At 36.8% G+C, this 13166-nt stretch overlaps 1 protein-coding gene across 1 annotated transcript in view; it reads left to right on the top strand.

Moving 5' to 3' along the window:
* Prkdc (protein kinase, DNA-activated, catalytic subunit) overlaps nt 1-13166 on the top strand; it is a 162682-nt gene that overhangs the window by 5831 nt on the left and 143685 nt on the right. Inside the window, exons 8-11 of the mRNA XM_076836401.1 lie at nt 4154-4209; nt 4295-4325; nt 5434-5591; nt 12488-12634. Of these exons, the coding sequence (XP_076692516.1) occupies nt 4154-4209; nt 4295-4325; nt 5434-5591; nt 12488-12634 (392 nt within the window). The remainder of the gene's footprint in view (nt 1-4153; nt 4210-4294; nt 4326-5433; nt 5592-12487; nt 12635-13166) is intronic.

The following is a 13166-nucleotide window of genomic DNA, read 5'->3' as shown; positions in this document are numbered from 1 at the left end:
GAAATAATCCAGAAAGATTCATGCACCTTCCCATTTTCCCTAAAGATGATATCTTTTATAACTATAGTACAACAGCACAATACGATATTAACATCGACACCATCCACTGACCTTCAGCACATCCCATCAGTTATACATGCACATGCTAGTGTGTGTGTATTAGATCTGAACAGTTCTGTCACATGGGTAGGTTTGTGTATACATCACTAAACAAGGCAGATTCATCACAAGGTTCCAATGAGCTACTTTATTACAGCCATTTCTCACAACAACCCCTATTCTGTCTCCATCTGTAGTTCGGTTATTTCGAGAATGTTATACAAATGAACTCATAGGCTATAACTTTTTGCATCTATTTCATTTAGCATAATCATACACGTTAGCATGTGTTATAATTTCCTTCCTTTTTAAGGTTAGCTAATGTTTCATTGTGTGAATATACCTCATTTTATTCACCTATTCATCCATTATTAGATACTTATACTTATGCTTTTGATTATTACCAGTAGTGCTGCCATGAACATTGGTATACAAATACCTGTTCGGATTACCCAGAAGTGTGATTGCTGGATGGTATGGTAACATTGTTAATTTTTTGAGGACTTGCCATATAGTTTTTTTTTTTTTTTAATAGCAACTACACTATTTTTCATTCCCACTAGCAGTGCACAAGGGTAATAGCCATCCTAACAGATGTGATGTGGTATCTCATTGTAGTTCGAATTTGCACTTCTTTAACATTGAGCCTTTTTATGTGTATGCTTATTGGCCATTTCCATATCTTTGGAGATTTTTTTTTTTTGTACTGGGGATTGTGGGGATTGAGTCCAGGGGGTGCTTAACCACTTTGCCACATCCCCAGTTCTTTTTATTTTTTATTTTGAGACAGAGTCTTGCTAAGTTGCTTCGGTCCTCGTTAAATTGCCCAAGCTGGTCTCAAATTTGTAATCCTCCTATTTTAGCTTCCCAAACTACTGGGATTACAGGCGTGAGCTGCCACACCCAACTGTTTCTCTGTCTTTGGAGAAGTGTCTGTTCAGATCCTTTGTCCATTTTTTTAGGTTAATCAGATTGTTTGGCTTTTTGTTATTAAGTTATAGGAGTTATTCATATAGTTTGGATATCAGTTTCTTAGAACTGATTTTCAAATATTTTCTCCCATGTATTGTTTTTTCACTGTTGATTGTTGTCTTTGATGCACAAAAGTTCTTTATTTTGGTTATTTTATTTTGCCTATGCTTTTGGTGTCATATCCTTGAAATCGTCACCAAATCTCCATTGAATTGCTTTTGTACCTTTTAAAAAGTCAGTTGAGCATATCTTATGAGTCTGTTTCTGAGTTCTTTGATCTGATATATTTGACTGTCCCCTGCCATTAATGAACTGTCTTTTTGTTGAGTATGTTCTCCCATTTTATTCTTTTTTTGCAAAACAACTTAGTATCATGAACCCTGTGTTTTTCCACTATGAATTTTAGAATAAGCTTGTGTCTACAAAAATAGAAAATAAACAAAACCCTTGTTGCTCTTTTGATAAACATTGCACTAAACCTTTGTGTCTATTTGGGAAAATTAACATCTTCACCATGCTGAGTTTTCCAATTCATAAGCAGTATATTTCCCCCATTTATTTAGGTCTTTGATTGTTTTTCATCAACATTTTGTAATTCTGAAGATGCAGATCCTTTCCTATGATTTTAAGTCTTCTTTAATATACTTTTCTTCATAGCTGTGTTCTCCTGGAGTAATTCAAAGCTGAAGGTTTAGAAGATAGTGTAACTGATACCAGTCTAAGCTTATAAAACTTTATTGTATTTCTTAGTTTCTTTCTTCTTTTTTTTAAATTTATTTTTTAGTTTTAGGTGGACACAATATCTTTATTTTATTTTTATGTGGTGCTGAGAATCGAACCCAGTGCCTCATGCATGCCAGGCGAGTGCGCTACTACTTGAGCCACATCCCCAGCCCCTTTCCTAGTTTCTTAAAAAGTGTTTTAGGGTCAAAAAAATTTGCCTTTAAAAATATTTGCTCTTTCTTGCACTTAAGTTATTGCCAACTTTTTGTACTTCTGTGTGTTTTGCTTTCATCAGGTTGCTCATTCCCAAAAAAGAATAATTTCAAGGTGAGTACAGTGATGCATGCTGTAATCCCAGTGGCTCAGGAGGCTGAGGCAGGAAGATTGTATGTTCAAAGCCAGCTTCAGCAATGGTGAGGCGCTAAGCAATTCAGTGAGACCCTATCTCTAAATAAAATACAAATAGGGTTGGGGATGTGGAGTAGTGGCCAAATGCCCCTGAGTTCAATCTCTGGTACCACCGCCTGCCGCCACCCCCCCCCCCCAAAAAAAAAAAAAAGAAAAGAAAAAAAAGAATAATTTCACATTTCATCCTAATATTTCTTCTACTCAATTCTACCTTTTTTTTTTTTTTTTCTTGGTGGTGCTGGGGATGGAACCTGTTTCACTTTGCCACTGAGCTATATCCCCATATCCCCAACCCTTTTTATCTTGAAACTGTGTCTCACTAAGTTGCCAGGACTGGCCTTGAAAGTGTAATCCTCTGCCCCAGCTTCCTGAGTCCCTAGGATTATAGATGTGCGCCACTGTGCCCAGCTCTACTCAACCCTTATTATTGCTTCTTAGCAAGAAAAAATACTGGAGCAACTCTGTGTGATTTGCCTTCCTCTGTCTTACGCCTTGTTGCTCCCACTCTGTCAAGTTGTATTAGTCCACTTTGTATTGTTGTGACCACTACCTGACAACAATTTAGAGGTGGGAAAGTTTATTTTTGCTCATGTTTTAGTCCACGGTTAGCTAGGCCTAAGGTGAGACAGAACATCATGGCGGAATGGTGTGGTGGAGGAAGCTGCTTCACTCATGGTGGCCAAGAAGGAAGAGAGAAGGGGCCACAGGGAAAATGAACCACTCCAGGGCATGCTCTCAGTGACCCACTCTTCCCACCCAGTTAGTACATTCAAACTAGTATGAACTGATAAGGTAACAGCTCTCATGTTCTAATGATTTCACTTCTGAATATTCTTGTGTTAACACAAGTGCTTATCCAGACATAAAGTAAGGAAGGAAAGTTTGATATAGGCTGTAACATGGGTCAATCTAGATGACATTATGCTATATGAAATAAGTATGCCCCTATGTCTGTATACTGTGTTTACACTGTTATTTTCTGTTTGAATAACTTTTTTCCCTAATACGTATTTTTTAAAAATGTTTAGTTGTAGATGGCCACAATACCTTTATTTTATTTATTTAGGTGGTGCTGAGGATTGAACCTAGTGTCCCATGCATACAAGGCAAGCGCTCTTCCACTGAGCCATAACCCCAGCCCCTAATACCCATTTTTTCAGTCCCATTTCAAATGCTGCCGTGTCTGTCAAGCCTTTCCTGAATACGCATAAAATTGTTTTCAATTCAATTCCATCCAGCTCCTATCACATAATCCTCTGGGCTGTTCTTCATTTGAAAGACAGTAGGTCTTTCCATCAAAAAAGCGTTTTTCTGCTCTTGCAGGTGACTGTTAGGGTGGAGAAATCAGTGATGAATAAACCATAACTACTGTATAACTGCAGTGAATAATTTGGTGGGAGACAAATACAAATATCTGAATATCATTCAGGCCAGGATAAGAACCTCACATTATAGTTTGTGCCTGTTCTGTCTTGCTTTTTGGATGATAATTTCAGTAAGGTCAAAGGTTATATTTTATTCACATTTGTAATTCCCGTAATAATTTGGCATGTGTTATGCATGGAATAAATACCTAGGTGGAATGTGTTTGGCCTGGAATGAGTTACTTTATGTAATTCTCGAGGCAACCCTAAAAGAAGGTGTAAATTATCCCTGAAGCTCTGAGAGATTATCTAACAGAGCTTTTAAGTGATGAGTTGGATTTTAAACACATGTCTTCCTTATTCCACATTTTTCTACTTTCCTCTGATAATAACTGTGCAGCAGTATTAAGTTGCATCTCTCTAGTTGGATCCAGTGTTGAAAGGGATTACTCCTGAATTCATAAGAGACTTGGAGTTAATGCACTCAGCCTGTCTGAAGCAAACCTGTTAATTTGCAGAGTTATTGGTAAAGTACATCAGGTGATACTGTAATGATTTGTAACAGGCTTTTTTTGTTATTTCCCCAGATCCACAGACTTCAAGGGAGATTTTTGATTTTGCACTAAAAGCAATTTGTCCTCAGGTAGGATAAATATTACTCTTCAGTCTTTTATGGTTGAGATGTGTGATTTTCAAACACTGATGGTGAATTTTTTTCTCTGAAATAGATTGATCTGAAGAGATATGCTGTCCCCTTGGGTAAGAGTCTATATTTAATAAGTTGTGGTATTTTACATTACTCGATTAACATCTTGAATAAGTTTTTACTTAAACTGTGAATGAAAGTGAGTCTTATAACATCTGTGATATTTCGTATTATAATTATTATAGAAAGGTTTTGGGAGTTTAATTTTTATAACACAAACCTGGATTGAGGTGATTATGCTCAGATTTATGATTTAAAAATATATTTATCTTAGGGTATCTTTCAGAGAATCCATGCTGTTTGATTCTGGCTTTGTTTAAATAAATCCGGATTTAGTATGATGTACTAAGTCTTCATGAACACAATTTTAGCTTTGACACAGACCTGAAGCTTTCTTAGTTTTCTGCTCTGTTCTGGCTTATGTTGTCCTATTTTATTTAATTTTTAAAAATTTTATTAATATTTTGTATATGACAATGGAATGCATTACAATTCATATTATACATATAGAGCACCATTTTTCATATCTTTGGTTGCAAACAAAGTATATTCACACCAATTCGTGTCTTTATCTATGTACTATGGATAATGATGTCCATCACATTATACCATGATTTCTAACCCCATGTTCCCTCTCTTCCCTTCCCGCCCCTCTGCTCTATCTAGAGTTTTTCTATTCCTCCCATGCTCCCCCTCCCTACCCCACTATGAATCAGCCTCCTTATATCAGAGAAAACATTTGGAATTTGTTTTTTTGGGATTGGCTAACTTCACTTAACATTATTTTCTCTAATTCCATCCATTTACCTACAAATGCCATGATTTATTCTTTTTTATTGCTGAGTAATATTCTATTATGTATATACGCCACATTTTTTAAATTTTTTTTTTCATTTGTTTATTTATTTATTTATTTGTTTTGTGGTGCTGAGGATCGAACCCAGGGTCTCGGACGTGCAAGGCTAGCCCTCTACCGCTGAGCCACAACCCCAGCCCTATGCCACATTTTTAAAAAGTCCATTTATCTACTGAAGGGCATCTAGGTTGGTTTCACAGTTTAGGTATTGTGAATTGTATGGCTATAAACATTGATGTGGCTGTGTCCCTATAATATACTGGTATGTTGTCCTATTTTAAGTATAATGTGTTTTGCATTTGCAGCTGGCCTACGCTTATTTACTCTGCATGCATCTCAATTTAGTACCTGCCTTTTGGAAAACTACATTTCTTTATTTGAAGTACTATCAAAGTGGTGTAGCCATATGAATGTAGAACTGAAAAAAACTGCATATTCAGCCCTGGAATCCTTTTTGAAACAGGTACTACAAATTCAACTTTCATAATAAGATTTTTTTTTCACAAAATTAAATTCTAATCTTCTATGTATAAATTTGAAAAATAGATATAAGTGAATCCATTAGCATCTGTAGTGTTTAGAGCAGAAGGCTTTACTTTCCATCAGTCTCATAACTGGCAGCTGGACCAAGAGAGCTAGTAAGATATTAATTTTGATCAGGATAGAGAACCAACATTGAGGCAAGTCTCATGGAGCTAAGATGTGTCAGAGAATGGGTTAGAGGAAAGGCTGGGAGGTTAGGGCTACTCAAACTGGAGGGTGGGGGACCAAGGACCCCATCTCTCGGGAGGTAAGGGCTAGCTGCTATGAGAAGATGGAGGCTTGTATGAGAGATTACCACAAGGATAGGGAGAGCACCTTTGTCCCTGTGGGTTTTCCATATAGATAGGATGCAGTTGCAGAATTTCATCTGGCAAATTTTGAAGCAGATCTTTTTTGGCTAAGGGGAATGTGTTGTGATTGTGGTTCTGAGCAGTGGTTTCAAAATTGTTGTGCGCATCCAGAGGCATCTGGAAATTCCTGTAGTTTAGGCTAGGTGTTAAGGAGCTAGACTGCCAAGTTGGATCTGATGAAAGATCCTGGAGAGTCAAAATTTTGTTTGGAGAACTGTTAAAAATGAATAAGTGATAGTAAATGTGCAGACTAGTCCAGGAAAATTGTGAACTGTGTGCAGACACTATTGGCCTGAGATTCACAGCTTAATAAGAGAGAGAGAGCGCACTGCTGTCCTTTGTCTGGGTGTGACCCAACTCCCACAAAACTGAAATAAGTGTGCTTTGTGTCTGGCCCCCTACTGCTTCCTGCTGTCCCTCTCAACTGAGTGTTTCTCTGCTGTTCTCAACCTGCCCATCAAACTTGTCTGTCAAAGTTATTCTTGATATTAACGTTGCTTCCTTTCCTGGTCCTCTTCATAAAAATGCCTGTTTTGCTTAATTGGCTGATCTTATTTGTTACAGAAAATGAAAGTTTATGGTATTATTTTTTTCTGTTTCACATAAATATGTTTGGATCTCAGTAAACATTGGCTTTTGAGAGACGGCATTTCAGGCTTTGTTACTAAGATGAATAAGAATGTCCAGGACTTAAGTAGGAGTCTTTTTGGAGGGAATCACACCCGGTGGCATCCCTGAATCAATGCTCACTAATAACACCTGCCTGTCATAGCAGAGGGTAGGTGGGGAGAGGGCCTGCAGGGATGACTATTAGCCCTCCTTTGGTTTGGCTGTTTGCCGTTAATGAGCTTCACAGAACATCTTCATTGCAGATCTTTGCCAGAGAATTTAATTTCAGATTCCTGCTCTAATCCTTAATAAAAACTTAGATTGAATAGATGTTATTTAATCACCGAAGATATTTATTCTCCTAATACTGTATAATTTTTGAAAAAGTTAAAAGAGTTCAGGCAACTAAGAAGTTAGGAAACAATTCCCTCAGTGCTGTCCTTATAGCTGACTCCTTTTGCATGTTTAGGGGTTTCCAAAACTACCTTCAAATGTGATAGTTTGTGCTGGGCATAGTGGTACACACCTGTAATCCTAGTGGCTCAGAAGGCTGAGGCAGGAGGATTGCAGATTCAGAGCTAGCCTCAACAACTTAGTTTCCCTAAGGAACTTAGACTCTGTGTCAAAATAGAAAATAAATGGGCTACAGATGTGACTATGTGGCTCAATAGTTGAACACCCCTGGGTTCAATCCCTGGTACCAAAATAAGAAAAAAAAAATGATTTTTTTTGCTAAAAAGGTTCATAAAACTCAAAGCTATTAAGTTCACAGTAATGACTTATTACAGCTCAAGGCAGAATTAAAAATCAACTACACACATAGTACAGAGACCAAGAAAGTACCAGACACGGAGCTTCTAGTGTCCTCTCTCTGTGGAGTCAGAACATTGTTATTTTCCTGATACTGATATGTAACAGCCCACATGGAGTATTAACTGTGATGCTCATCTGAACTTCAGTGTTCAGTTTTTATTGCATCATGTTTGCATAATGAGTTGATTGATTGCCCATGTAGTTGATAACACATGACCCAAAGCCCCCACCCACATTGTTATTGTGAAGTTTGACCAACCTCTAAATCAAGTCGTTAGTTAATCCAGTGTGACTTGAGGCCCCCAGGCAAAGAAAGACATTTCTACCAGGCATGACATTGTAAGGGTTTGGTGATTATCTCCCAGAAGCCAAGGCAAATATCAGACTTCTTTTTAGGCAAGGTTAAATTCTTTGTTTCACAATCTAGATATTGTAAATTTTATCTTATATTTTGTACAAGCATCAGAAAGTCCTGTCCTTTTATGCATTTTAAAATAATTTATCCAAGATGCCCTTTGCATTATGCCACTGACTTCCATTGATATTATTAGACAGTCATATGAAATTTCTGGATAGATTTATTTTAAACTTTTTGTTGCTTATAGTATCCCTTTTATGAAGGCTCTTGGGCAGACATTTCTTACACCTCATTACTAGGGAAAACTTTGCTTCCCTGAATGTCTGGTTTGTTTTTCTCATATTGAAAGTGGGGCATATATAATGTTCTCTTTGTTCTGGCACTGAGAACTTCAGAGTCTACCAACTATTATTTAAGAAGTCAATGCTAGGATGAGGGTGTAGTTTACTTGCCTATAGTGCCCACAGGCACCTACACAAAAGTGGGTGTTATTGAAGTATAATTTATATATAGCAGCATGCATATATTTTATTTTTATTTTTTTACAGTTGTAATTGATAAATATATGTACTGTGTAATTTGTTCAAGACAGAATACTTCCAGCCACTTAATGTTTTGGTCAGCTTTTTCATTGCTGTGAACAAAAGACCTGACAAGAACAATTTTAATGGGGGGAAAGTTTATTTGGTGCTTATGGTTTCAGATGTTTCAGTGCATAGATAGCCAGCTCCATTGCTCTGGGCCTGAGATCAGGCAGAACATCACTGCAAAAGAGAGTGGTGGACAAAGGTGGCTGAGGATATGGTCTCCAGATAGCAGAAGAGAGCTCTGCCCTCACCACAAAGTATAAACCCCAAGGGCAGGTCCCCAGTGACCCACCTCTTCCAGTGACATCCTGCCTGCCTATAGTTACCACACAGTTAGTTAATCCCTATCACTGGATTAACACGCTGATTGTCAAAGCTCTTATAACCCAATCATTTCACCTCTAAACTTTCTTGCATTGTCTTCACACATGAATGTGGGGGGACACTTCATATCTAAACCATAACACTTAGAAAATTCCCTTGAGCCTTTGCATTTTGTCCCCATTCCCAGCTATAGGCAACCAGTGCTTTCTGACACAAGAGATTTGTTTTGCCTTTTGTAGAATTCCATATAAGTTTTATAGTGTCTGTTCTGTTATGGTTAACTTGGTTTGCTCTGTCAGTGTTGGTTTTTTTCTTTTGGCAGCGGGGGGTGGTTGCCAGGGATAGAACTCTGGGGCATTTGGCCACTGAGCCAAATCCCTAGCTTTTTGTATTTTATTTAGAAACAGGGTCTCACTGAGTTGCTTACATCCTCACTAAGTTGCTGAGGATGGCTTTGAGCTTGTAATCCTCCTGCCTCAGCTTCCTGAACTGCTGTGATTACAGGCATGCACCACCACACCTGGCTCTGTCAGTGTTTTTGAGAGTTTAATTTAACCATATTGTAGCGTGTGTCAGTAGTTCATTTTTATTGTTGCATAGTATTCCAAGGTATGGATATAGCATAGTTTATTCATAGACATTTGATTGTTTCTAATTTGGGATTTTTGTAAATAAAATAGCAAAGTCCATTTGTACCCAAGTGTCAAATTTCTCTGTCTCTCTCTTTTTGGTACTGGAGATTTAACCCAGGGGAGCTTGTCCACTGAGCCACATGTCTAGCTCTTTTTAAAAATTTTATTTTATTTTTATTTAGCTAAGTTGCTTAAGGTGTCACTAAGTTGCTGAGGCTGGTCTCAAACTTGTAACCATCCTGCTTCCCAAGCCAGTGGGATTACTGTGTGTACCACTTCACTCAGCTAACATTTCTCTTAAGTAAAAACTTAGAAGTGATATTGCTGGATTACATGATAGATATATGTTAAACTTTAGAGGAAACTATCAAACTCTTTTCCAAAGTGGTTTTACCATTTTACATTCCTGCCAGTGATGCAGGAATGTAAAATACTAAAACCACTTTTTTCTAGTTATCCTATGTACTCAATCATACTTGGTATTGTTACTTTAATTTTAGCTATTTCTAATGGTACATAATGTTATTGGGGTTTTATTTTGGATTTCTTTTTTTGGGGGTACCAGAGATTGAACTCAGGGGCACTCGCCCACTGAGCTATATCCCCAGCCCTATTTTGTATTTTATTTAGAGACAGGGTCTCACTGAGTTGCTTAGTGCTTTCTTGTCATTGCTAAGGCTAGCTTTGAACTTGTGATCCTCCTGCCTCAGCCTCCTGAGCTGTTTAGGATTATAGGCATGAGCCACCACGCCCAGGTTACTTTGGATTTCTGTGGTGACTGTTGTTATTGATCCTTTTTTTTTCCTGTGGTTATTAGCCACATTTTTTTTTGTTTTGGGGATTAAACCTAGGGATGCTTACCACCGAGCCATGTCTCCATCCCTTCTTATTTTGTTTTGAAACACTGAGTTGCCGAGATTGACCACAAACTTGAGATCCTCCTGCCTTAGCCTCCTGAGTCACTGAGATTACCAGTGTGTGCCACTATGTCCAGCTCCTGTATCCCATTTAAGAAGGAATTTTATTTAGGAAGTTTTGTAATAAATTTATAGTTTTGTCATTTGCATTTAGGTCTATAATACATTTTGAGGTACTTTTTGCTTATGTTATAAAATAAAGGTTGATGTCAATTTTCCCCCACATTTGTTGGTTCAAGCACCAGTTATTGAAAAGACTTAATTTCCCCCATTGACTTACCCTGACACCTTAGTCAAGAATTATTTGACCAAGCCAGGTGCAGTGATGCACACCTGTAATCCCAGCTACTTGGGAAGGTAGAGGCAGAAGGATCACAACTTCAAGATCAGCCTGAGTAACTTAGTGAGACTGTCTCAAAATAAATAAAAAGGGCTGGGGATGTAATTCATTGGCAAAACACCTGGGCTCAACCCCTAGTAACGCACACACAAGTCAATTGACCATGTAAGTGTGGACTTATTTCTAGACTCTCTAGTTTGTTCCATTCACCTTTATGTTTGTCCTTGTATTAGCACTTCACTGTCCTCTAGCTTCATGTTATCTTATTTTCCATTATTCCTTTTTGTTATTATAGATGCATTTTAAAATTTAAATGTTATCCCTATGGGAAAGAAAATTTCCTTTTTTTTTTTTAAATATGTTTTTAGTTGTAGATGGACACATTTATTTATCTTTTATGTGGTCCTGAGGATTGAACCCAGAGCTTCACACATGCAAGATGAGCACTCTACCACTGAGCCACAACCCCAGTCCCCAAATTTTTCTTTTTTCATTTAATAGCTTTTTATAAATTTCTTATTAAAATCCTTGCAGGTTAGTTGCATTAAAAAAAAAAAAAAAAGACACACAGGACCAAGAATAATGTGCAAATCTTCCAAAATCCCACTACCAACAAAAACAAATCACTATTTTGATGACCCCTTTCTCATTTTGTCTTCTTCCCTCCTTCTCCTTTTCCCCTCTCTTTTCCTCCTTTTGTAGAAGGAAGGAGTGAGGAGAAAGATATTTTGCCATAAAGGAGTATTATTCACAATTTTTGCAACCTTGAGATTTTCCACTGTTGTATGTTCTCCTGATGGCACATTGAGTTCGGCATGACTAATTTTTAATGGTATTATGATATAGCATTGTTTGATATGCTAAAATATTTTATTCTATCCTGTCTTCTCGGTAAATATTTTTAAATCTTTGCTATAATAAGCAGAAAACAATTGGATAACAATGCATTGAAAGGACATTTGCTGAAAATGCATTGATAAAGTAGCAACACTTAAATGGTTAAATATTACAATAAATTCAGAAAATGAAAAACTTTTGAAATTAAGATATTATTTATTTACTTCTTGAGAAACATGTTCATGGTCTGTTTTGTGAAAGGAAATTTTGAAGCAATATCCGTGATTCTCCATCCTTCTAAAATGAATGGGGAACAAAGACCGGAGAAGGACAAATGCTAAGACCTGATGGCTTTGGGTAGAATTAGGGAATGTTGTAGTTGGTTGGTGATGAAAGGTGGCTCCTTTTTCCCTTTCCATCTGTTCATTATCTCAAGTCTTTCCATTCTTATCCTAGACAGTCTTTGTCCTAAAATTAGGAAAGCTCTTTTGATTACCTATGTTTTTGCGTTTAGGCCACTGTTGCTTAGTTGGTAGATAATCATCTATTTGCTTTTAAAAGCACTTTTTTTTTTTTTTTTACCCCTTCCCTCACTTCATTTAAGCTTTATAATCTGTAGCTTATTTTTTATAAGTTTGTGATTCCTTGTCTTTCTGATTGTAAGTTGTAATTTATATTTGTTATGACTTCTGAATTCATTGTCCACTGGGTCTGATAGTTTCATTCATACTCTGGATGTCATGTGCTCCAATGACTACTTTCTGCTTTATCAAAATTTATATTTTGCATGTGTGCAGATTACTTTCTATATTTCCCTGTCTCTTTTAGTTCATTTCTTTAGGAAGAATATATCACATACAATAAATATATCATTATTAAGAGTCTTTCTTGAACTTCAGACTAAGCAAATGGAAGTAAAGTGTCTTATGAGTAACAGAAATTATAACTGTTAGTATGTAAATAGTATAGAAACAATTTCAGTTTTTTCATATTTGTATAGATTATTTTGCTATTAAGTATTTCTAAAGATAAATATGATGTAATTACAGATTTCTTTTATGGTGGCAAAAGATGCAGAGGTGCATAAGAGTAAGCTCCAGTACTTTATGGAACAATTCTATGGAATCATCAGAAACACAGATTCAAACAACAAGGAGTTATCCATTGCTATCCGTGGATATGGACTCTTTGCGGGAGTATGGCTCATTAATTAACTCTATTCTTTTTGTTTCACCTGAGTGTTTAAAGGATAGTGTCTCATACTTGTGACAGTATTATTGTCATTTGTTAAGAGCTTTTTCAGTGTTTACTATGTAAGAATCCTATAATACATGCTATCTCAGAGCCTTATAACTCTTCTATAAGCTGAGTATTATTCTGTTTTATGCACGAGGAATCTGAGATCCAGAGAAATTAACTTATCAAAGGATACACAGAATTGATAAACTCTAAAGACCAAAAGCCCATGTTTTTCTCTGTGCTGTATTGTTCCTTATTTAAAAAAAAAAAAAAAAAAAAAAGTAAAATTGTAGTTGTTGGTGGCATGCTCCCATAATCCCAGGGAGTAGGGAGGCTGAGGCAAGAGGATTGCAAATTTAAGGCCAGCTTTAGCAACTTTTTGAGATCTGGTCTTAGAATAAAAAATAGTTGCATTATCAGATTTGTGAGTTTAAAAAGAAGACTGTGCTCATAGTGTGGAGCATGGTATAATAGTGTATCCTGGACATC

Source organism: Callospermophilus lateralis, chromosome 16, assembly GCF_048772815.1.
Source record: "Callospermophilus lateralis isolate mCalLat2 chromosome 16, mCalLat2.hap1, whole genome shotgun sequence".
Classification (NCBI taxonomy): Eukaryota; Metazoa; Chordata; class Mammalia; order Rodentia; family Sciuridae; genus Callospermophilus; species Callospermophilus lateralis.
This window is presented reverse-complemented; position numbering and strand designations above follow the sequence as displayed.